Source organism: Sturnus vulgaris, chromosome 3 (assembly GCF_052056855.1).
Source record: "Sturnus vulgaris isolate bStuVul1 chromosome 3, bStuVul1.hap1, whole genome shotgun sequence".
NCBI classification, from domain to species: Eukaryota; Metazoa; Chordata; class Aves; order Passeriformes; family Sturnidae; genus Sturnus; species Sturnus vulgaris.
In genome coordinates this window covers 79,029,246-79,055,117 of record NC_142245.1, presented here as the reverse complement: position 1 = coordinate 79,055,117, position 25,872 = coordinate 79,029,246, and the positions used below count along the sequence as shown (strand labels likewise).

General features: G+C 42.3%; 2 protein-coding genes across 3 annotated transcripts in view; one reads left to right on the top strand and one right to left on the bottom strand.

Moving 5' to 3' along the window:
• Window positions 1-6,652: 6,652 nt before the first annotated feature.
• GJA10 (gap junction protein alpha 10) lies at window positions 6,653-18,274 on the top strand. Of its 2 annotated transcripts, XM_088162042.1 has the most exons (3): window positions 6,653-7,172; window positions 7,272-7,996; window positions 15,229-18,274. In XM_088162042.1, the coding sequence occupies exons 1-3, from the start codon at window positions 6,653-6,655 to the stop codon at window positions 15,265-15,267; spliced, it is 1,284 nt and encodes a 427-aa protein (XP_088018168.1). In that variant the 3' UTR covers window positions 15,268-18,274. The 2 variants fall into 2 exon arrangements, with proteins under 2 accessions (XP_088018168.1, XP_088018167.1); XM_088162041.1 differs by having other exon boundaries at window positions 6,653-7,996.
• A 3,272-nt stretch (window positions 18,275-21,546) lies between these two features.
• BACH2 (BACH transcriptional regulator 2) overlaps window positions 21,547-25,872 on the bottom strand; it is a 182,799-nt gene continuing 178,473 nt past the window's right edge. Inside the window, exon 8 of the mRNA XM_014881433.2 lies at window positions 21,547-24,569. Coding sequence (XP_014736919.1) covers window positions 24,090-24,569 — 480 coding nt within the window. The 3' untranslated portion in view covers window positions 21,547-24,089. The remainder of the gene's footprint in view (window positions 24,570-25,872) is intronic.

Sequence of the window (25,872 nt, the reverse complement as noted above, 5' to 3'; positions counted from 1 at the left end):
TTACTGCTCTGAGTGCATACTGCTTATTTCTTAGTGAATGTGACTGGAAACTGGAGAGTTTAATGAACTGCATAAAACCCTTAAGCCACTTATGAAAGAGGAACTACAACCTTAATATTTTTTTTTTTTTTTTTTTTGAAACATTGGGTTAGTGTTGAGTGGAATATTACAAAGGAGAAAGACTTTTTCGTATCCAAGACCTTTCACTGGAAGAGTCTAGCTGGTGGCCCTTTGAGACCCATACTCCAACTTGCTACTGAAGAATAGGTCTACTTCTATCCAGCACACATATTTTTCTTCTATCCAACACACATTTTTACAGGATTCTGTTTATTGGATGTAAGTATTCAAAAATTTTCCAGAGTTTTAATTCAGAGAGTGGGGTTCATGGAGATGTGCATGATAGTGAAATCATTGGGCATTGAATTTTGAGGGATTCTCTCTAAGGCAGTCTGTTGCCAGCTAAAAGTGTACATACAATAGTTGTCATAACTCAGGACACTTCCCTTAGATATCAAGCCAGCAACACATAGCTATTCCCATTAAGACTTTTCTCTAATTGTATTCACTCTAAAACTAGATGCAGAATAATCTTTAGCAATGTCTTTGTGAAGGGAGGCAGCAGTAATAAAGTATGTTGAAGAACTGTCTTAAGGATTTCTTAGAAGAATCTATGAAATCAGTCGAGGCATTTCAGGAGCAGAATTGGCTTTGCTAGGAAAGATGGATAAAGTGGCTGGCTGGTTCCTGTGAAAGGCAACTTGCTCCAGAAGGAGCAAGTTAGTAGCAGTAATAATGGTAATACTTGTCTGTAGTAAAATGGAAAAATGTGTTCAAGTGAAGTGACTTTTTTAATAAGCCAAGGTGTTTCTAGACAGTGAATATACCTGTAGCACGGTAGCAATTTAGGCTAAAGCTAAAATTCCGTCGACTCATCTTTGCATTTCATAATGCCCATACTTGAATTGCTTTGAATAATGGGCATTTCATAATGCCCATACTTGAATTGCTCCAGCCTGTTGTCCAGCTCACTGTTCACATCCAATTTGTGATGGGTTTGGTGAGACAGCAGAAAGCGTGTGCACTTGGAAGTAATTCTGACCCTGTACTGTTAGCTTTGTTGTGATGTCAGAATTGTAAAGTATTAGTACAAGGAATTATTGCTGTCTATGTTACAAGAAGATTACTTTTAGTTCCCACGTACACCTTTTTCTGTTTTTCAAATGTGTGAGTTCCTGACAAGAACAAAACCTGCAATGCTATAAAAAGTGTATTTGGGCGTAATACTAGAAGAGCTTCCTTTGTACTACCCTCCTTTGGATGCTCTCTCCTATAGCTGAATGTCTCTTACACTGTGGCCCCCCAAACTGCCCCCAGCACTGGAGCTGAGGCTGCCCCAGCTCAGGGCAGAGCAGGACAATCCCCTCCTTTGCCTGGCTGTGATGCTGTGCTTGATGCCCCCAGGACAGAGTTGGCCCTCCGGGCTGCCAGGGCACTGCTGGCTCATGTTCAACTTGTCATTGACCAGGACCTTTTCTGTGGCTCCGCTTTCCAGCCTGTTATTCCCCAGTCTGTGTGTACATCCAGGGTCACCGCATCCCACGTGCAGAATCCTGCTGTCACAAGACAGAGTAAATGCCCCATACTGGATTTGGGTACTGAGGTTTATTGAATAACCACCAGGACCAGACCCTTCACTCTCCTTGGTTGTGGTCAGCTCCTGCCCCAGCACTATGTTCCTTGGGTTTCTGCTTCCCAGCAGGGCGGTCACTCCTGCTCCAGGAAGGTCAGGCATGAAGATACACTGAGATACACTGGTTCCCACTGTGCTGCTTCTCACTGGAATAGTTGCCTATTCCAGTCACCACTGGCCAAGGTCCCATCTCTCTCGTTTGCAGGATATATTCCCTCCCACCACATCCACACACAGCCTTCTGTCATTCACACTGTAAGCTGATTCCATCTGTGGCAGATGCTTGTAGCAAGGGAGTGTCCTGAGGCAACACAGTTTCTTGCTTCTCTCCAAGTGCAAACATCACCACGTCTGTGCCCTCTCTCTGCTTCCCTTTCATGCATTAATTATATGGTCCAATAAAAACCTTGTATGAGCGGTTCTTTAACAACACAAATAGTTCTGCTAAAGCAGAAATGCAAAAAATTGTCCTTGAACTGCCTGCTGTCACCTGCCCTGTCCCCTGAGAAAACCAAAACCTTAAACCAGGTTGCTCTGAGGGCAGAATGAAGTAGGCAGGCAGCCTGTGGTTCTGGACCTGCCAAGGGGCAGGTGGGATGGGACAGACAAGTGCTGGCCCAGAATGAGCTGCTTCTGCAATGAACAGCAGAGCTCATTCTCTGACACGATGGATACATCATAGGTGCTGCAGCTCTTGCTCTTTTCTCAAGTTTTCACAGCCAGCAGAGGTGAAGAGGGTGCTCCTGAAAAATACCTGGGCACTGTGGCAGCTGCTGGAGAATGTCAGGTCAGCAACATCTGATGAGGCAGCACAGAGGACCCAGGCCTGAGTGGAAGGTCTGAGACAGCTGAAGCAGCAAGGAAAAGCTTTAGGGACTTGATGACCAGATTTGGAAAGAAGAGACGTGAAAATAAAATGGCAATAACAGGTATGTGAGAGTATACAGAAGAGAAAGGCCTGCGGAGGCCTGGGTGGTTTGGATTAATATTAATGCATCTCTCAGAGGTGAAAATTGTAATCCTACTGCCCCTAAAGCATTTGTTTGTAGTGTGTGCATAAACCATACATCTGCTGTGTTAGACTGAGGCTAGAGGAAAGGTGCTGCAGCCACCTCATCTCCTGCAGGGCAGGATTCTGAAGGCATATTCAAACAGGGCTTTCAGGGAGATGTGTACATCTTGTGTGAGAGAGAAGGATGCAGTGGTACATAAATCAGAGATCATTTCAAAGAAGGGGTGAGGCTACTGTCATTTGAGAACTGGCCACTGGTTAGGAGGAGTATCATCAGGGAGAAGAGTCTGAAATAGAAATCATACATGTGCCTTATAAAATGGAATAAAAGGGCCAAAAGTTCCACAAAAAGTGAGGAAAAAATGAGTATTTGCAATTTCCATCAAATTTAGGCCTAGGCCTGGGCAGGAGTAGGCAGTAGAACGTCTTAGTATCAGCAATTCTGTTCTAGTGGCTCCAATCTCTCACAAAATACCATTTTGACAACTTGCCTTCCTTTTTTAAACCTTTTCTTTCACTGATACCAGTTCTGAATGGGCTTGAGGGTGGCTTCTCAACCCAGCTGATGAAGGGTTACTGTGCTGAAAGCCTGAGTTTCTGACTTAAGAGTCAAGTCTTACTTCCTGTGGCCTCCATTTTCAAAGGCTCAGTCTAACACATCCTAAATTAACTCACCAGGCAACAGAGTATGAAATCGGACATGACCGATCGATCCTCGAGTATTGATTCAAAGCAGAGCTAATGGAATGTAAAGAAAATGTAAGACTCTATTGTAGTGTAAAGGCTGCCTATTTAGCCATTTTACAAAATAAAACTTCATTTTGGAGCTGGGTGGAGGTGTAAAGTTTGAAGAACTGGCTAAAACAACGCGTAGGGACTTTACAAACTGCTGCCGTACAGATTAAGCCTTGGGGGAATGGCTGTGTTAGATGCCACTGACTAAAATAATTGCATGATAATTTTGGCTAGAGGCACCATCCTATCATCTGATGATTTTTAAACCGTGCATGAATAGTTTAGACAGAGCAATCTTGGCATCCAGCTACACAGAACTGAGAAGCCCGTGCAGTGTACCACATCTATGCTTTGGCTCTTGGGGAAAAGAAAAAAGTGAAAAAAAGAGATGTCCTAGGACTGTGGAAGAGAGGTCTCTGAGGAATAGCAACAAGCTTTTCTGCATGCTCCTTCTGCAATGCTCTAAGAGACTAACCAAGGGCATTCTCCTAAGGTAAGTAGCAGAAAAAGAATTCTTCCTAGGGCAGGTGCCTGTCAGACTTGAAGCAATACAAATTAAATCCATTAGTATTTACATCTAAACATTTAACTTCTGACAAGAAATTTAAAGTTAATGCTGTTTTTTCATACCTCAACTGATGAACTGGCATGAATGTAACATGGAAGTGATTTGAATAGTGGCAAATGACAAGATGATTTTTAAAGAAGTAACAAAATAAATTAAAAAAAGGACCTTCCTCCAAGAGAAATGGTGGATTTCCATCTGGTTCTAACTGATTACATGCATGAATTTTAATTGTTTGAAATAACCATGTAAAAATACTTGGGCAGACACAAAGTTGGATGGTATAGTGAGAAATGTCTCAGGTATGCACTTTCTATACTAACAATGGTATATTTCTAGTCTACAATGCTAGTAGTATAGAATAGGCTGTACTACTAGAATTTCTAGTCTACTAGTAAACTGGAAATAATAATATCATTGATGTTTAAGATTACTGTCAGAGTAAACTGAAATTACTCTGTTACACCGAACTCAAAACCAGGGAAGGAGGAAAATGGAAAAATTAGAGGCACGTTGCTATGACAAGGTTGTGAAGTTTGGGCAGATTTCTTAGAAACGCTGGCTTTTGTGGCTCTAAAGTAACTTCTGTATTTTAGACACAGTATTTACTGTGTGATTATTTATACTGCAGTTCCACTAGTGCAGAACTGAGGGGAAGTGTCCTGGTATCAAGGGCTCAATTAAAGGGTGAATTATACCATCCCTACAATTACATTGCTTTCCTCTGGTGGCTTTTACAATGCGAAGGTGAGGATAGAGTTATTTAAACACTGGTAGAAGCAACTTAAGAAACAAAACTCTGTAGAGCCAGAGTGATATCTTTATACAGCTCCCTTGCTCAGGATAGTTACATCTGCTTTCTGTTCCAAAACCGACAATGACAATTTCTACTGCTGGAGAATTTAATCTTTGGGATTAAAACATATATATTCCTGAATTTACATTGTAGCATCACACTGGGGTTTTGTAATTTGGCTGGGATTTTTTTGCTGAGTCAATTAATTTCAGTGAGGGATCACCCATTTGCAAGGCAGTGAATATACCTAAAGCTCCTTTGCTTAACTGTTGCATTGGACTACAATAATTATTGCTGACTTTATGTTTTCCTCATGTGTCTCATTGCAGTGATATGCGTGGGAGGGAGGGAAGGGGAAACAAGATATTCTGGGTGCATAACACCAACTAAGAGATTGCTTGACTAGATATGTTTCCTTAGCCAGTTCCATGTGTGAAAAATCAAATTTGCAGACAAAAAACAGTCCCAGAAACATAATAATAAAGTCTGTAGGATGCCTATGCTGAGAATTACTTCACTGCTGGTTACAACTGAAAGTTTTGATTTGCAGTGTGGATAAATACAGCCTTGAAGCAAAACTGAACTACCTGGGATTATGTCATGAACCAAGCCATATTAATAATGGTGATATCACCCATCTATGCAATCATTTAAATATATACAGGTTTTTGGGCACATCAACCAACCACTTTGAAAAAATAAAGTTTAGAAATTGCACTGTAGTAAAGGTTGTGGTTTAGTGGAATTTGGGATGTTTTGAAAATATTGTAGCATAAAAATTTCAAGTGCAAACCCTAAGGTAGATATGGTCCCAGCTGCTTTCAATAATTTATTGCTGTATTAGTAGAAAAAGTTCCAGGGACCCACACCAAACATGTAGTTGATTCACAAATAAACAATCTTACATTTCAATTCCCCACAGTACCAGAAGCTCCAAAATAAAGCTTCAAAAGAAGCAGCTTGTAAATCATAGACCAATTTGTTTGTGAATCAGACAGTTTCTGGGATAGAAGTAGTTAAAAATGTTTTCACACACTCACTGTTTAAAACCTCCACATCGCTCTGATTTCATTATATGCTAAAATTTACAATTAAGATGCAATAAAACTTGATGCATAAAGATATCAACTCTAGGAGTACTCAGTTTATTGATATTGTCCTATAACTGAGACTGCAAATGTACTGCTATGTGTAAATCAGCTACTTATTTGTAGTTTTAGGAAGCCAAGAGAGAAACCTGTAAATTGCTACCCAGGTAGGTGGGAAAATATTGGATGGATGGCACTAAAATTGCTACTACCTTGGGGTAAAAAATAAATTTCTATTTTAAAGTCACAGTTATAGGACACTTCTCAAAACTTTATTCAACAAATTAAAGCCGAGAACTTTATCTGTTATGGAAAAACTATGGCAAATACACAATCAATGTGGAATGGACTGGGTGTAGAATTAAACTGTAGTTGGCAAAGGATTTGCCAGGTGGGAAAAATGTTGTCTTCCTTTCTAGTGGGAAAAAAATAATATAAAACTATGGGCAGTTATGAAGTACTGTGGTTAACAGCTGAAATCAATCTCTCTTGATCTTAAAATAATCTCACATTTGCATATTTGACCAGTAATCATGAGATTTGAATTCATTTAAAGACCTAGTAAGCAGAAAATAATGATGAACTTCTAAGAGCTCTCCAGCTACCAGAAAAATTTATCTGAAACACATTTATTGAAATTTAAAGAAAACAACAAAACAAAACAAAACACATTCGAATAACAACAAAGCTAAAAATGGCCATTTCCAAAAGAAACCCATCATGGAAAATAACTTTTTTTTCCCCCAGAAATGAACTTCTGACCATGGGGGACTGGAACTTGTTGGGCAGCATCCTTGAAGAAGTGCACATCCACTCCACCATAGTTGGCAAAATCTGGCTCACAATCCTGTTCATATTCCGGATGCTGGTTCTGGGAGTGGCTGCTGAAGATGTCTGGGATGATGAGCAGTCCGAGTTCATCTGCAACACAGAGCAACCTGGCTGCAACAATATCTGTTACGACAAAGCCTTCCCCATCTCTTTGATCAGATACTGGGTGCTGCAGATCATATTTGTCTCCTCCCCATCCTTAGTGTACATGGGCCACGCGCTCTACAGGCTAAGGGCGCTGGAGAAAGAGCGGCAGAACAGGAAAGCCCAGCTGCGGGCTCAGCTCGAGGACCTGGAGCCCATGCTCGAGGAGCACAGGAGGGCGGAGAGAGAACTGCGTAAGCTGGAGGAACAGAAGAAAGTGCATAAGGCACCCCTGAGAGGGTCCCTGCTGCGCACCTATGTCCTACATATCCTGACCCGGTCGGTGGTCGAAGTGGGCTTTATAATAGGTCAGTATCTTTTATACGGGTTTCACATGTCTCCCCTTTACAAATGCACTCGGCCCCCTTGCCCTAACACGGTGGATTGTTTTGTGTCCCGACCCACAGAGAAGACCATCTTTATGGTTTTCATGAACAGCATCGCCGCCGTCTCCCTCTTCCTCAACATCCTCGAAATCGCCCACCTGGGCATCAAGAAGATCCAGAAGAGCCTGTGCGGGCAGCCGCAGTGGCCGGCGGGCCCCTCGGAGGAGGACCCCAGCCTGTACAACTCCAAGAAGAGCTCGGTGGTGCCTCCGCCGCCCTGCCTGGCCAGCAACGCGTCCCCGCCGCGCCCCGTGCCCGCTCCTCTCCCGCCGCCGCCGCCGCCCGCCCCCTCCGCCCCCGCGGCCCCGCCGGCCCGGCAGCACCGCGGGCAGCTCCGGGGCACGCCGCCGCCGCGCCGCCGGCACCACGGACAGCACCAGCCGCCCTCGTCCAGCAGCGAGGAGGCGCCGCGGGCAGCCCCGGCGGGCGGCGGGGACGGGGCGGCGGGGGCGGCCGCCTCCCGCAGGGCGCCCCGCAGGCACAGCCGGGCCAGCGCCTGCAGGGACCTGGACGAGGAGCGCGGCGACTCCCCGGACAGCGGGCACTGCCCGGGCACTCGCAAGTCCAGCTTCCTCTCCCGCGTCCTCACCGGGAGCCGGGCGGGCAGCGACAGCGAGAGCACCGCGTCCCGCGGCGGCTCCGGGCACGGCCTGGGCTCCGGCTCCGGCTCCGGCTCGGAGGGGAAGCGCCGTGAGGAGAGCGCGCCCAGCCCGCCGCCCGCCGCCTCGGGACGCCGCGTGTCCATGGCAAGTAGCGCCCGGGACGGCCCTTGGGAGGGGGGCGGCGGGGGGCCCCGGCAGCCACTGCCGGCCCTGGGGAGGAGGGGGCGAGCCAGGGGACAGAGCGGCTCGGGCAGCGCTGCCAGCACCGCCCCAGCGCCCCGCGGCCTCCCGGACACAGCCCAGATCCCCAACGCTCGGCCTCCCTCTGCGGTGAAAGCAGCAACGCCAGGGAATTACTGAGTCCCCAGGAGCTCTAAGTCATCGGATCTCAGCTGCTTTATACTCATTCCATCATCCAATCAACTCGACGAGGATTGTCCCAGGGAAAATTTCTTCAGCTCCAGCCACTGTAAGAAAGAGAAGCCTTGAACACATTGAGTTCAATGACACAACTTCTCTCAGTTTCAGGTTTGTCCCGCAGGTGACCTCCAAGCTGAATTATTGTTCAATTGATAAATCAAAAGATCTACATGTAAAAAACCCCACCAAATAATTGCAATGCCAGAGCCAATGACTACAGAATTGCTTTTTCAGCAGCTCTTCCTTTACTTTTGCTCTAGGCTCTAGGCTTGCTTACAGTCATAATGTTGATAAGATATAGTGCTTGCATTCAAGAATCAACAAGGCTTTCTTAAAAGTGATTTGAATTCTGGTTGCCTCAGATCACAGGTTTTGTTCTTGGAGAGCATAGAGGCTCCTTTACAATCGCTTGCAGTAGCAAGGCCATAAATACCTTTTTATAGGGCATGTAATAAACAAGATTACTTCACACAATGCTCAAAGTCAGAGATTCTGTTCAATTATTTTCCTCACTCTTCGTAAGCATCCCCCTCCTTTTTTCCTATATACAAAACAAACAAAACCAACCAACTTCAAATTTTTATGGTAAGAAACACAAGGCACTGTTGCATTGCTCATCCAAAAATTGTTTGTGAGTTCCAGTTTTCATGGGGTTACAGTAAGCCAGTCAGCATAAACCATGTTAAATTCTCACTTAGGTGCAATTTAACCACTTTCCACTTCAATCTTTCTAATAGAGGGAGAGGTCCTAGAGCCTGATCTGTTGATCTGCTGGATCAGATAGAAGGCTCTTAAAAAAGTTGAAGTGCAGAAAGTTATTCAAAGCAAGACAGAATTTCAGTAGCACTCTGTTGAAAACTCATAGAAGTTGCTTGGCAGGTTTTCCTATGAAATGACAATGATTCTACCTCCCAGGGAAGATCTTCAGAGAAATATAGTCAGTTTACAAAACAATGTCATTACTCTTGAAAGTAACACTCTTCCAGCATGCTGTCTTTGGAGATCATTATGTACAGGACTTGTGCTAGCAGTTTAAAATGTGACTGGTGTAGGTATGCTACCTGGTGCTTCCTGCTTACAGCATGCAGTATTTAAAAGTACATGTACTTTTTAATACAGCTGAGGCAAGGTTTAGGCAAATGCACTTTATTCTGGCAACAATTTATGAATACTGATTTCAATACACAAATACGCTGGTGCGTCACAAATATGTTGAACCCGGGCATTAAAACTTGAGTACTCTTCCAGTCTGTATTCCTCAATTCCTATATTAACTGTTTAATTTGGTCAAAGGCACTCAGCATTGGTTTGTTTTGTTTTAACTTGATTTCCAGAAGACAATAATCATGCATTAATTATAGAATCATAGAATGATTTGGGCTGGAAGGGATCTTTAAGATCATCTAGTTCCAACCCTCATCCTGGCAAGAGACACCTTCTACCAGACCAGGTTGCCCAAAGCCCCATCAAGCCTGGCCTTGAACACTTCCAGGGTTTGGGTGTTCACAACTTTCTGGGCAACCGGTTCCAGTGCCTCACCACCCTCACAGTAAAGAATTTCTTCCTACTAAACCTACTCTCTTTCAGTTTAAAGCCATTCCCCCCTGTCCTATACTACATGCCCTTGTTAACAGTCCTTCTCCAGCTCTCTTGTAGACTCCCTTTTACTTACTGCAAGGCCACTATCAGGTCACCTTAGAGCCTTCTCCAGGCTGAACAACCCCAATTCTCCCAGCCTTTCCTCATAGGAGAGGTAATGTTTAGATAAAACTGTGTGTGATTAGATTCAAAATATATTAATTTCTTTTTTTAAATAAGTACTTGAAAGTAATTATATTTTAAAAATTCCAAATGAAGCATACAAAAACATTGCATACTGCCATCCCTGATTAACAGTGACTTGCAACAGTAATGTAGAGAAAGCACAGACACTTTTTAATATAACAGGGAATCCACATGCACAAACATACTCTAAACAGTCAAAATATAGTCTGTTCTAACCTGGATTTTACTAATCTAAACTGGGTAGCCTAAGAGCAGAGTTGATGCTGTTCTTCAATTTTCTTTGATAACTTTCCCAAACTATCATCTTTAGTTCCATACTGGTTCAAGTCTTTTCTTTTACATCCACACCATTCTGCCAGAATTTGTCTGTAGCATTCTTTGTATTAGGTTCAGTGGGAGAGGAGCATCAACTCAGCATTGAAAATATCACTTTCTACATCTCAGTAACTATTCTAGCAGCCTCCAACCAAATACATACCCTGTGCTAAGACAGCAGGACAGCTGCAGCTGGCCACAAACACCATAGTTTTCTTCCTAGCTGAAAGAAAACCATGAAGTTACACAAAATTCATCCATCTGATACTCCAGGAGTGTTCAGACATGTCAACTGCACTCTGTGAGCTGTGGCATTGAAAGCACAGAGCAAGTTTAACTGTACAGTTTATGGATGCTTGACCATCAACCAGTGATGAGCTTTTTTCTGATCAGTATTATCCACACCATTTCCATGCCAAAACTGCATATCTAACAAGTAAATAATAATCATTAGAGACAAATTAATGTTTTAAAAGTTACCTCTCATTGTGTATTGCACCCTCTGGATCAAACTATGAAGACCAGGTGGTGGATTGGCAGGGTCATACAATGGGATCTTTTTCATAAATACAAAACTGCATCTCTCAAAGAGAACAGGAAGTTTATCTCTAGGACTTCCTCTTTGGAGGAAAGGTTACTTTGGACCCTTAGGAGATAATGTATTTAATTCTTTACTGAAAGCCCCCTATGAAACAGTGCAGTAGGATATTGAATACAAAGTGCAAGTTTGGCTATCAGGATTCCTCAACTTTTCCAGACTTCAGCTCAAGCCAGACCAGCTCTATATATAAAAAAGAAGAAATGTCCTTCCCATTGGTAGGATTTATACAGATCAACCATATTTGGCCACAATGCAAACCAGAAGGCTATTTAAAACTTCCTTATCTGGAATTGGTGGAGATGAAGAGCCATTTCGTCATTTCACATCCAGCTGCAGCATAAACCCCTGACAAAATATTTACATTGCAGCTGTTTAGTTTTACACTCAAACCACTCACTCTTCATGTTCTAGTCCATTACTTTCACATGACATTGTCCAAAATTAATAATTATTCAGACCAGGAAGCCAAAGTGAGAGAGACAGAAAACCTAGAAAACTTATTTTACTAAAGATCCATTGGGAAAAAATTAACTTTTTTTGAGCCACTGCTGGTCAAGCTTTAGGTTTATTAGATTCTGAAGACAGACCACCAAAACTGGAGCTTCAAGCACATAGCAAAGTGAAGGTGGAGAGTCAATGCATGACAGGAGAGTGGTTTCCAACTGATTTCATTCCACCTAAACACAGGAGCATTGCTGATTATACAGGATGAGCTAATCTCAATATAATGTAACAAAAATCTACACTGACAGGGGAATTCAGCAGCTGTGTACAGCTGAAGTCAGACTACCACAAGTCTCCAAAACCTTGGTCCTGAGAACCACAGTCAGCATGCTTTGAGGTGACAGAAAACAATTTGTTCACTGATAACTGTCTCCGAGCTAATAATTTCCAAGGCTCACTTAGAGGATACATCTTAGATAATAAACAATATTTTATCTTCTAAGAGATATTGTGGATAGACACATAGTTCTGCCCTAGGGTTTGCATCTCTCATTACATTTTAACTTTTATTTAAGTGGAGATACAGCTATGGAGCAAGAGGGCATCTTCTGCATGGTCCCAGGCTCCAGACTCCATTAGGCAAAGCAGGCCTTAAATGGCAGCTTTTCACACACAACTGAGTGAAAAGAGCTTCACTGAATTTAGTATATCCTTAATCATAGCTGACAGCCAGGAGGTGGATCCACAAAGGTGTGTAGGAATTATGTTGATGTCAATAGGACTCCGCACAATGAATGATATTATAAGAAAAAAACCCAAACTCATAATTTGCACCAGTCAGGGTCTTGACTGGTGGATAATACATGCTTAAGCCTGATAAGATTAATAGACTGATGCAGTCAAAGGTCAGTATATAAGGAATACAGATATCACTCGTGCTCTCTTGGAAACAGGCACAGCCAGGAATTACAGCCCAGAAGAGGCACATGGCTCTTGGAGCATTGCACTTAGGGGTATTGTCTCACAGCCTCTGCATGCAAGACTGTGTCAAGCCACTAGGACCATCTAATAACTCTCTTCTTACCTTGGGGACATGGAATATGGATCTGAGTACTCCAAATGAACAACTAGAGAATACAGCAGCTTTCCTTCCAAAGGCACTGTTTGCCACAATCAAGCAGTCTTCCTACTCACCCATTTCCTGCAAACCAGGGAACGATTGCAGAAAGATCAGAAAGCTCAGCTGAGATGACCAAAGCCTGATGTCCCATCTTCAGAGTGTCACAATGTCTTCCCAATTCAATATCTGAATGCAAACATTTCTACAAAAGCTGGAGGCTGTCTGGTATTTCAATGCTAGCAGCATTTGAAGTCTTTGCTAGCTGTGTTTCCTGCCTTTCTAAAGCAGAGGATTCCAGTTCCATGCAACCCGAGCAGGATCTCCAGCATCAGTTCTTTTTTGGTCGTTATTTATATTATAGTTTTCTAAAGAATTCTGTGGTGTGCTCTAAAACCTAGGAGTTTTTATTTGGTTAACTGGGACTGGGAATATTTACACTAGATTGACTACTGTCTTCACAAAGGTACCAAATTTCAGATGACTTGGAGCTAATTATCTTATTTGCAACCCATGCTTAAACCTGTATTAAGAGAACTAATGTGCTTGTGCTCTTGATAGAGTACCCAAGGGTATTCCAAGAGGATTGGGGGGCTTTACATTATCTAATGTTTCTGTTTCTTCATGAAGCCATGATAAATTCCAAATCAAAAAACAAAACTGGAAATAGTTAGATGTATAATGACCTTAGCAACCAAAATTACTAGATCAAGATTTTCATAAAGATTTAGGCATTTTAAGCACTCTAGATTTTTGTTTTTCAAGAACTGCTGCATCTTCTTCATTCTCTCCTCCAGAGAGCCCTGTGCTTTCACAGGGTCATTTTCCTAAGTCTGTGTTTTTGGCTACAAAGTAACCAATGTATCTTTAAAAGCAAGGCTTCCTTCTCACGGCGAATGGAGGGAATAAAATTGACAATAAAGCAGGTGGTGACACTGATACTCTCAGATTGCAGAATTGAGATAGGGCTGCTGATTTTATTCTTTTGCAGAAAGGAAAGTCTCTGGGGCTGAAATCCTGGTTCTGTCAAAGTTGTGAAAATTTTACAATTCACTAGGTTTGGTATCCCTCATTGAACTGCTCTTTGATTTCTCCTTGCTGTTCAATTTTTTCCTGCTTCTCAATTTTCCATTCAGCTTTGAACCTCTTACCCACTGGGAAAACACTCCATAGTGAGCAGGATAGGGAAGAGAAAGATACTGTTCAGCATGAGCGCTTGCCATCTTCTTCAGAACAGAGCATGTTTACTCAACCTTTCAACAACGTGTGAAGAATAAATACCCACTCAGTTAACTAGCTGCTCACCTGCTCTTGCTTCTGGGGCTGCAATAGCTTGATAAGAATGAATGTACATTGAAATAACAAACCTGATAACCATGGAGGAGTTATTTATACAGCTGAGCTCCACCAGGAAAACTTACAGGTGGGGTAAGGGACTGGCAAAACCCTCTGTTCCTCTAGGATTTTTGAGAATCCTTAAAGGTGGTCACATTCACACCTGCTGGTAACTACTGCTGGTTTTGTAGTTGTTCAGTGTAAACATCTCTTTAAAAAAATAAACCCCACAGTACTTTTATTTTATTCTGCCTTGGAGCACTCAGAAGAAAGTTGTAGTGGTGACAACAAGTGTATCAATTATCCTGCAAAAGCCACTTGGCCACCCAAAGGTAGCTGTTCACCACTTGCACACACACAGATAAACTCTGGGTGTCAGCAGCAGTTGAACCCTAACTAACCTCTCTGGGGATTTGTGCAGCAATAAACAAATAACCTGGATTTTAGAAAGTGGAACTTGTTTAACTGAGCCCATCTTTGTAAGGTTTTAAATAATTCAAAAATATACAAACCCTCTTACTTGGTACAGGAAGAGCTACTAGGATGTGTTTGCTGATTTCAAACAAATTACTAAATTATAGAATCAGAATGGTTTGGGTTTAAAAGGACCTTAAAGATCATCTAGTTCCAACCCCCACACCCGTGGGAAGGGACACCTTCCACTAGACCATGTTGCTCAAAGCTCCATCCAACCTGGCCTTGAACACTTCCAGGGATGGTGCAGCCAGAACTGCTCAGGGCAGCCTGTTCCAATGCCTCATTGCCCTCACAGTAAATAATTTCTTCCTAATACCTAATCTAAACCTGTCCTCTTTCAGTTTAGAGCCATACCCTTTGTCCTATCACTACATGCCCTTGCTAACAGTCCCTCTACAGCTTTGCTGTAAGCCCTCTTTAGGACTGGAAGGTGCTATAAGGTCTCCCTGAAGCCTTCTCTTCCCCAGGCTGAACAACCGTAACTCAGTCTGTCTTCATAGGACAGGTGTCCCAGCCCCTCTGACCACCCTCATGGCCCTTCTCTGGACTCGCTCCAGCAGGTTCATGCCATTCTTATATTGGGGTCCCAGAGCTGGATGCAACACTCCAGGTGAGGTCTCACTGGAGAAGGAGAATCACCTCCCTCAACCTGCTGGTCACACCAATGCATTCATGTATTTATTTTGCTTTAAAATCAAAGTGTTTCCCCTTTTCCCACCCTCCTCTTAGCATTGAACAAAGACCTACAAGGTAAGTATGTTGTCAGCTAAACACCAGATTCCATTAACTATGTATATGCTGGGGTTAATTACTATTATAGCATTTCTTTTTCTCCTTTAAGTCAATTCAGTTTCATGCTTTCTTTCTCTTATTATCTTTCAGAGCATGCTCCTAGAACTATCATCCATCATGAAAAAGTAAGGACATTCTAAGGAGAAGAAATAAACTAAGGGACTGAGCACAAACTGCCTTCAGCAGAGAGATAAAAAGCAGGTTTTCTGTCATTATGTTCCCCTCTCCCACTGCTACAATGCTAAATTGATAATACAGTTTAAAAAAGCAAACAGTTTATTCCTCCATTTCATGCCAATCCCAGCTGTACTGTACTCTGACTGCCAGTGTTAATGTGTAGCTCGCTTCATGACTCAAGATTTCTCTCACGTAGACGGAGCTGTGTGCTGCCACTGCAGAAACACCCTTGTGTCTTTGGGGAGCATTTTGGGATGTACAACTTGTTGTGCATGCTAGTGGTGTTCATATCAAAAACCAGCCTGATCCATAGAACTTCAAGGTAGTGTAAGACCCAAGGCACCAACAAGAAAGGAATAGTTTGATTTGAAAGTAACCTGGAAGGCTACATGGCCTCTATCTCTCCAGCAGCTGATGAATAAAAAGACAGAGGAAACACTCATGGAATCTGAAAGGACAGAAAATCAAAGAGAGAAAAAAAACCAGCTGAAGAATATCTGCTGCTTGTCTGCCTGTGCTAATGTAATCCTCAAACTAATGTAGCTTCCTCATAGCTACTGCTTTTGGATTCAAAATTGAAACTAAGTGATATCAGACAATTTAAGTGCAAAACATCTATATACTTTCCAGTTTGCTGTTTGAGAAGATCACATCGTGGTTACAAAAATCTTATCTGCTTCATAGTTTCATTCATTCATACAGAAGAACCAAAAGACGAGCCCAGTCAAAAAGCTCATTTCAGTTTGCTAGTACAGCCTAGCTCCAGAGGGTTGGCATTCTGGGTTGTATGCAGCCCAAGGAAGAAGCCCAAGAAAGCAGCTCTTCCACTGGTGTACCTGGAAAATAAAGCACCTTCTTCTGACTGTCCCTAATCCTGTTTCTAGCCATACACTTTTAAGCTGTTTTTATTTGTCAAGCTTATCACAGATCACATTTGCTATCACCTCAGTAGGGAGCGATGCTTGGAACAAGTTTGTTTGCTATGCAGCTTTCCTGAAGCATAAAAATCCTGCATGACCTGACAACTCTAAGGCAAGGCTAGCAGAAAGCAGGACTGCAGGAAAAGAACTCAAGCATAAAGATTGCAATGTTTTGGTTTTGTTTGAGAGCACAATTTACATTCATATTTGCCTCACTAGAAACTTGTTGACAATTTGCCTGTGCATATGTTCAGTATTTTAAGGCAAAAAAAAACCCAAAAAAACAACAGCAGAAACTTGCAATGGTGGCCATTAAATGCCAGCAACAACTGAGGGATGGAGAAACTGCTTTGCTAATGTACTTAGTCTACTGCCAGGCTGTGTAGACATGGCGGATGCAACACTTTCTGACAGATTTGATGGGGTGGGAAGCCTTTGTCATATATTCTCAACAGAAAGATTTGGAAAACTGAGTAATGCAACTGAAAAGTAACACTTGATTTTCTTCCATGAGAATTTTGATTGAAACGTAGCAGTCAACTTTCACTTTTGCAAATGGAGGAGAATGCAGCTTGCATGTCCAAGGTTGGTGACCAAGGGAACATGATCTACAGTCTTTTGTCTGGTGACAAAAAAGCCTGGGGCCCTCCCTCTAGCAGCCTGCCCTCCTCCCCACTCCACAGAGTATCATCCCAGCAAGTGTGTGGGCCAGGGTAGAACAACTTATCACGCCATTCCCCCCTCCCTGGGTCTCCTCTGCCAAGCTGCTGAGCAGGCTCCCAGCCTGCATCTGATACAAGGACAGAGGTGGTTGATGTGGGACTTCCACAGCACAAACATCTCCCTGCTAGACCCCATGTCCTGCTTGTGGTAAATACCATCTAAAGCTGTTGTAATTTCTTCTTTCCTTTCTGGCTTTCCCGCGAATGGTCCACGGCACAAGTTTCCTCTTTCAGAAGGGAATACTACAGAGATGTTTCAGCTCTGTTTTGTTTCTACAGAAACCTCTCTCAGGTTTTCCTTAAAGGGGAAACAAACCCCAGCGTCTTCCATTACCTTCCAAGAAGTACACTGGCGTTTTAGAAGACCGAAACAAAGACTGAGCAGAATTGCCTTAAGTCATGCACTAGGGGCATGGATATAGATACAGCTTATTTGATCTTCCAAAAAAACTTATTTCATGTTTGCAATGAACACCCTGGGCTGTTCCTGAAGATCAAAGGTAACTGGATCCCTGGATCAAAGACTACTAGTAAATTAGCAGTGGGACCACGTGAGTAGAAGTCTGTTCATTAGTCCAGAGATTCACCTGGCAGTAACAACCGCATCCAACCCACCCTCCTGTATCTCACCTAAACCTGCGTGTTAACTGAGCCCTGCAACATTGATTTCAGAGTCAAGATGAGACAATTTACAATACATAATGATATGTCTTTATTTCATCAACAGAAATGGTGTCTAGACAAAATTCAGTTAACACTAGCAATTCAAATGAATGAAAAGGGTTGGGTGGTTTTTTTTCATTTTTGTTTTTTTGCACAATACTGTATTTACAATGAGTAAATGACATTTTAAATTCATTAGTTCATAGCAATGCTTTCTTCCAAAAAGGTAAAAATTCTTAGTAACAGAGAGTAAGCATCAACAGCCACCTCATTTATTTATACAATAAAAATCACAAGAAACCACAGTCACCTAGAAAAAAAAATAAAGACAAGCTTAAGAACTAGTACAATAAAATGATGCATTGAATTAAGTTACATTAATCGCATAGAATTTGTGTAAAAAGTATGTAGAAAAAACACCTGATGTAACCTGTTACAGTCATTGACCAGTTATGAGAGGTACAGAGGGTTATACAGGTAGATATGTGTGAAAACTGTCCATACTGTTTGACCTGGGGAGGAAGAGAAGAGGGGTTGCACCCCCTTGCATACACTGATAAAACCCTGTTTTGAATATGGCCTCTGAAGTTTGTAAGGCATATATAAGAGGTGCACTTGTAACCAACTGGTTCTGGAACAAACTCTTAGGGCATCCCCACCCTTGAAATCAAAGGTGATGCTTGCAACTTTGAGTAAACAACCACGCACCAAATACCACCAAAGTGTTTAGTATCATTCCTGCTGGTCTGAGGGATCCAGAGAGCTTCAGGCAGAGCAAACGCAGCAGTGAGAACAGGACTGAAACCATGCACGATTCTCTCGGGTACATCACATGCAGGGTGCCACTGGCCCGGGTGGGGGGTGCCAGCCACAGTCCCCAGCTCAGGGCAGCTGCTCCCTCCTCTGCCCTGCCCATCCCAGAGCCTGGGCTCCTCTGGCTGCAGGCATGAGCCCCTGCCTGGCTCCCTCCAAAGCTGGGGGGGGTTGTCTGGGTTTGTAACCTGGGACCATCTCTGCTGCTAAGCAATCAATGAGATCAAACACTGCCAGTTCCCACTTTCTATTTTGGGATGCTAGTTTCCTTCTGCATGCCCTTAATTAGCCAAAAGGGACAACAGGGGCACTGCATGAACCACACAGTGACTTTCACTTATGGCAAGGGCTCTGCCCACAGTCACTTAAGTTTGCACAAGAACAGGAGTCATCTAACTGGCTTTTCAGCAGTCGTTTGGTTGGGGTAGTAAGCTTATAAAAAGATATTTTTAGCATTCCTTCCTGCCAAAAAGTGATTTTGATTGCAAAAATGGCAATATTATCCATGTAATACCTTAAAATGCTTATCAATAATTGACTTGGATATAAATAATACCTATCTTGGTGGAGTGTAGGAAAATACTGTACACTTAGTCTTTGCAAGTAATGCCATTAAAATTTTGAGAGTAAAGGGAATATTATTCTACAGACCACCAACAATAGATCTTTTAAATATACACACAGTATTTGAACATATGCATATACACATATAATTGTATTCTACAGCATCAGACCTGATGCCTGAGTCATAAAATACTCCAGGGAGTATTATAAATATACATATATGTATTATAAACAGGAAAATACACAAACACACACTGACTAGAATTATAGATGTATGTATATATACATACACGTATTTTATATATGGATGCAAAATTAACTTGGACTGTGTTGGCAGAGACAAAACTGAAACGAAGTCAAAATCTGTTGAGAAAATTTTTAACAGGAAAGAGAGCAGAAATTCTTTATGTTAATAGTTTGAGTTTCACCTCACTTCTGATAAAAATAAAACTGCTCCATACTTAGCAGATCCCCTCCTTATGCAAAGCCGCTGCTCATACTGAGCTAAAGCTTCTCAAGGCAGCCCTAAAATAGAGACTTTTAAAATGCTGTAGCCATGGGCTACAACATTCACCCAGAGGCACCTTCAAAATCATCTCAGATCAGGGAAAAAAAGAAAGGTGGAAGCAGCACTCCTTGTTGCAATGGTAGAGGATGTGAAGTGGAGCAAAATGTGAGCCTGGCAAATGTCCACTTCGGCTCACTCCAAAATTTACTGTGGGTCTCCTATTCTGCGAATGCATCCCTTGCTCTCTCTTCACCACCACAGCAGCAGATTACAAGACACAGGTGAGGATGTGGTGTTGATTCTGGAATTTCAATGCTTCACCATGCTTTCTCCTAGTGGATCGGTTTTCATTTTATTACAGGATTATAGTGATTGCAGCATGCAGATTCGTTTTATTTACTAGGCAATCATGAAGTCACGTATTAAAAAAAGTATATATCTAGGCATTTTAACTTCTATTTAAGCACTCTTTAGGATACAGACATGATGAAGTGTTGCTCTCCAGATTAACAACCACAGTATCAGCATTAATCATTTCTCTGGCAGGAGTTAATCCACTTAGCAAAGTTACGTATCTCGTTCCCACTCTCCTTTTTAAAGAGAAGTAGCAGTTAGCATACTAATCACTGTGGCTTGCTTTTGCAGCACATTTTACTTCCTTGGGAAAAAAAATAATACAGGGATTAGATCCAAAAATATAGTGCATCTTAAAAGCAGCATATACCCTTAGAAAGACATTTAATAAATTACTTGTACAATATATAAAATAATAGTTTTATACTGCAGCATCAAATTCTTGACGCCTGAGTCACCACGTTAGGAAGTCAGTGATATAAATACTGGGATCTCCTGATAACACAGCCAACATTTTTGCTTTTGTTTTGCTTGTTTTCTGTTTTGTTTTCACTCTTTTTTTTTTTTAATTTATTTTTTCACTACCTTTTTGTTCCAGAATCAGCTTGCAATGAGCTTTGTGTTCAAGGCACCCCCAGAGAACGCAGAGAAACAAACACATTATATAGTGTAGTACTCACCTGACAAAGCATAACAAGCCTAAATGAAATGAGGTTTCCTGGCAATACAAGTATAGCAATGGCAGAGGAAAAGGAGGACTAGATACAGACTGGACAGAGCTCCAAGGGCTCACATGCCCATGGGAGCAGAGCAGTGCTCAGCAGGGAGATGGGGTCTCACTGTGCCATTCCCAAGCAACGTCCAGCAGGAGAGATGCTGCATGCATCCTCTTTGACAAATGCAAAGAGATTCTTAAGATCACAGTGACCACTGGCCAAACTCTTAGAATTCTGCAGTCAGATTTTTTTTTTCCGCTCTTTCCAATGGTATTTTGTGGTCATTTGGTTTGACCTCGTGAGACAAGAACAGTTGGGTATGTAAACTGATGTCCAGGTCTGAAACTAATTCTCCCAGTATCTTCCTTTAATGTTAGCCCAGTAACTGCTTTGAAAGCCACATGGTTCAAAATAGCAAAAAAACTTCAAAACAAAATAGAAACAAAAAACAACCACCACCACCACCACCAAAAAAACCCCACTGAAAAACCATGATACATGTAAATATAGGAAGCAATGACACAAAATCAGCCACTTCTAATGGGAAAGAATGAAATCAAACATCCAGAAAAGCTTGCAGGGCAGGGAAAGAGAGAGACGAGAGAAAGGTTGAGGAAGAGACACTTATTTGAGCAGTGGTTTTAAATATCAGTTCCCAAGGTAGAGGAAATCAAGAGACCCAGCACCAGTATGAGGCCAGGTCAAACCTAAGAGCTGCAGCGCAATGGGTTGTGTGGGTGGGTTTTTTAAACCGTTGGAATGAGGTCAAGAGTACCAGTTGCACATGAGTTGTTAGTAGAGTAAATCTTCATGTCAGGAAGCAAGTTAAAACTTGGTTTTATACTCATAAAACATTCTATCTATTCATATATATAGGAGGTCACTTAAAAATAAAAAAGGCAACAGAAAAACATCTTTAAAATACTGTGTCAGTTGACCCTTCCCTCCCGCCCACCCCCCAACCCCCCCCCCCAAGTAGCTATGACTCTATAATGTGATTCACATTTAGTTTTAAATTCTAGCTTTCACCATGGTCTCATAGAAACAAAACTTCTCTGCGAAGCACAGAACTGCTTTGCAACGTCAGCAAATTAAAAGGAAAATCAAATCCCACCCCCCCACCAAAGAGCTTCTCAGTGAAGTTACCTGCAAAGGATGGTTGGGAGGGGGTTCAGATATTTTTAGGTTAAGCTCTTTTAAAAAGAAAGGACAACTCCTCCCCCTTTTTCAACCGTGTGAACTAGGAGTTTATGGCATTTGTATATTTTTGAACATTTAAAGGTAAGGATTTTGTACAGTAATGATTAATACTTAAACATAAATATTCTCCTACATTATATACTAGTTTTTCTTTGTACATGCGGGGAAAAAAAGTATTTTCAACAAACATGGCACATGCTATATGCATTTCCTCCTCAGTAGCTTGGCTACAATTACAATAGTTTGCATGAGGAGGATAAAAGCAAGACTTTGTGGCAAGTGGGCGACAGTCCATGAGCACAGTCTGAAGATGGAAGGAAGTGGAGAGAGGGAGCTGATTCCTCCTCCAGGGTTCAAGATGCTGATCTACTTGAGTGCCTCAAAAAACCACCAGCGCACACCTCTAGTGTAAACGTTAGCACAGAAGACCACATTATCATTTAGTGCTTCTGAGAAGCTGCTTCTCCACACTTTTTTTTTTAACAGGTGTGAACAGCTGGTAATTTTTTTTTCAGCAAGAACAAACAATATCAGCCAATAAAGCACATGACAGTTGTCGTCGATAAAGCCACACAACCTGGCACACGTAGGGCAAAGAACCACAAAATAAAAACTCAGTACACTTAGAATAGTAATAATTATTAAAAAAGCATTAGGAGGTTGTTCTTCTGTCTACACTGTACATACAGATATTATGCTTGGAAAGCTGCTGTCTCACACAGTCATAACATGAGTCAACATTAAGATACAAGTCCAATACAGTTACAACTAAGCCAATTCACTGAGTAGTCTCCTTTGAGACAGCGCTCTTTTAGCTGCAGTTTGTGCTGAGGGCAATGCTGCAGGATGAGAGGATCCTGGAACAAAACAATTTGATGGGTAAGTGACCAAATCTGGTGTTGGCAAATGTATGTTTTGCTCTTAGAGGATACAGTGCTAGCTGGACTTCCATAAGGAAGCCAAAGTCAACAACTAGGGGTGTGATCCTGCAACCCTGCCTACCTAGGCAGGGTGACTGACTTTACCAGACCCACCTCTGCAACTTGGGTCTGGTGGGGAGAACAGGTAAGGTCTGAGGACAGCTGAGGTCAGGCTCTGGGGACTAGCCGGAGCAGCAGTTGCTTCCATGAGTAAAGGATGCAGAGTGGGGCTGGAGAAGAAGCCCCAAGTATATTGACGTGATCTCTGTTTGCTTTACTTCGTGGAACATTTGATGAATTGATCCAGTTGTCAAATACACTTTTCTCTGAAGAGTGAAATATACTTTCCCCTATAAGACTCCAAAAGCATCATTAACAGCACTTAAACTTGGTTTGTGAAACAGAAAGAAGTCTAAATATAAAAATAATTCAAGCAGATTCTCTTTACAAATTGTATAGTGAATTCAGTATTTGGCAAGACCGTTTTTACTACATAATGAGCTCCTGAGTGTTTGTCTATTAGATAAAAATTTTCTATTTCCTTTAAGCCATAAAGCAAAGAAAACCATATACTCAAGTTATTCTGAAGTCATGACTTCATTTATGAAAAGAGGTTTGACCAGAAACTCAGTGCAAGTGGCAAAGTTGACCATTACTGTACAGTATCTGCAAGAAAATAAAATAACTCCACATTGCTCAAGTGGCACAGAATGGCTGTGCCAAAAAAATTGTCTATAATAAAATCTCAAATAAGTTTCCGACATTAAAGTTTTATAAATAAGTACAAATTGAATGCTATTGCTGAACTGTGAACTGAGGAAAAAATTATCGTGTAACAAGTTACCAAACTAGTTCTAGCATCAAAGACAAAAAGGAATGTTGGAACTTGTTTGTACAATAGAAATGAAAGCTTCCAGTTTGTAGGATGAGAAAAATTGAGGCATGCAGGGACTCTTGCATATGGATATATATATTTTATATATATTATATATAATATGTACAGTTTAGCTATAAAACTTTGATGTGTAAAGAAGCTGTCTTCAATGAAAAATTGAACATTCAGAGGAAATTCCTGAGTTAGGGTTTTGTGACATGGGCCACTGAGAAAAAAGCTGCGGTTGGGTCCTCAGAGGTGTTATGTCCATCCCTGTTAAGATTGAAATCAACATACAAAAACAGACAGTGTTGCCACTGCTTCGTTCCCTGCCTGAGCAAGGGATAGCACCATTGTGAAGAGAACTCCTGCTTGTAGAGAGGAGGGAATACTTAAAAACAGTATTGCTGCTAAGACCACTGTAGTGTGCACCAAATACGTTCTTCTAGACAACAAATGAACACTGCCACTGGCTGACTGAAGAACACCTGACCAGGTGTAACGTTAAGGTTACGAGTCACTAGGTGTAATCTTTCCTAGGTTGTTCATCTGTTGTACATTTATCAGTCATTTCCTGACAGAAGTCTACCGTGACCGTCTGGCTGCTCTGCTCTGGTGGAAGCTCTCTCTCGGGGTAAGTACCTGCGTCGGCTCCATCCAATCCCGCGCCCGCCGAACAATTTTCCGAGATGTTGTTGGGCAGCCAGGGTGCTCCCAGCTGCACCGAGCCTTGCTCCGAGCAGCACTGCATGCTCTCCCCGACGCACTGGGAGGTCACCAGGCTCTGCTCCACTCCAGCTGGGGTGGGGCTGATGGTGGTGACAGGCTGTAGATCCATGGGTCTGAGAACGGGGCAGTATCGGTGGAGAGCTTGGATCTGTTCCGGGCTCTGCATGTCTCTACACACTTCTTGGGAAAGACACGAGAAGTTGTCTAACAATTCTCCCATGCTTGCTTTCAGCTGGTTCCTTTCTGAGAGCAATTTCTCTTTCTCACACACCTGAAAAAGAAAGAAGGCACCTTAGGCTGAGGAAGGGACATCCACTGCCTGCTCACTTTGGGCACGTATCCAGCAGTACCCAAAAATGCCAATATGTCACACCTGTTTTCATATGGCCAGGGGAAAAGTCAGAAAGACATCAAGTATTTGACCACCACAGTCTGTGTGCACAGTAGTTTGGGAAACATCTGGAGAAAAACATTTCAACTGGAAGAGGATAGAATCTCAAGTTATTCCCACAGAACTGTTCCCTTTATAAACTAAGGCTGCCTGACAGATGGTACAAAAGAGCTCTGAACAAAACATTTTGAGGGAGAAGTGCCATTTCCCATCTAATCAGCAGGAAAATGGGTTAATTCCTGAGGTGAGGAAAAGCTGCTGATGTTTGGTTCACCCTTGAACTGTCAGATTGGCTGCTTGGGCTGGGTGCACCTCCTGAAGCTCGGTTACCACTGAGAGAGATGAGTTCATTCAGAAGAGGGGATCTAAGTGTGCTCTGTGGCCTGCACCATGGCTCATTTTCTTATGTTCTGGTGCTTAATGGGTTGGGCTTGATCTAATACAGATATTTTTATGAACCCATCTTAGGGTTTCACCTCTAAAAAACGGTGTTGATACAGTGTAGACTGACTGGGATGGTCCTGCATCTCCTTCTGTCTCAGGCAGGTGGGCATACAGCTCGAGAGAGTAGATGAGATTTTGTAGAGTACCAGAACTATTTCCAGAGCTGAGCTGGCCCTAAAAGCAGAGCAGCCACGTATCTCACCTAGTAACACTGCTAAACCCAAGATGTCTCAGCATCTGAGGTGTGAAAGCTCCACAACTCAGATAATCCAACTATGGGTGGTTGTTGACAGCTGATAGTATTGCCCTGGGTCCAGAGCTCACACTGGAAACATACAGCTGTGTGTATGTGAAAGAGAGCAGTGCACATGAAAAGAACTAACTGCTAAAATATTGATAAATCTATCAAGAAAGCATAAAAATAATAAAAAAATAAACAGATGCTCAAGTACATCTTGAGATGATGAATTATGGAGGAGAATATGCTGCGAGTTTGCAGGGAAAAAAGGGAATGTGAGTGGGTAGATGAATGAGTGAAAGCAGGCAAAAAAAATTACCTATCAAACTCTGAGGATACAAGCATTTCACTCACTGTCTGCTGTGAAACCATCTGTGTCAAGAAGATGGGCGACTTAAAGTAAGTAACTACAGGGGGAAAAGAGGTCTTTCATAAAAAACATCCAGACAAATGAAAAACCCTTAAACCACAGCACCATTATGTAATTAATGAGACTGGAAA

Bases quoted from the DNA above. Each gene is read 5' to 3' on its own strand.
- GJA10 (XM_088162041.1), top strand. From the start codon at position 6,653: ATGGGGGACTGGAACTTGTTGGGCAGCATCCTTGAAGAAGTGCACATC. The intron at 7,997-15,228 runs GCAAGTAGCGCC...ATTATCTTTCAG, and splicing joins CGGGACGCCGCGTGTCCATG to AGCATGCTCCTAGAACTATC.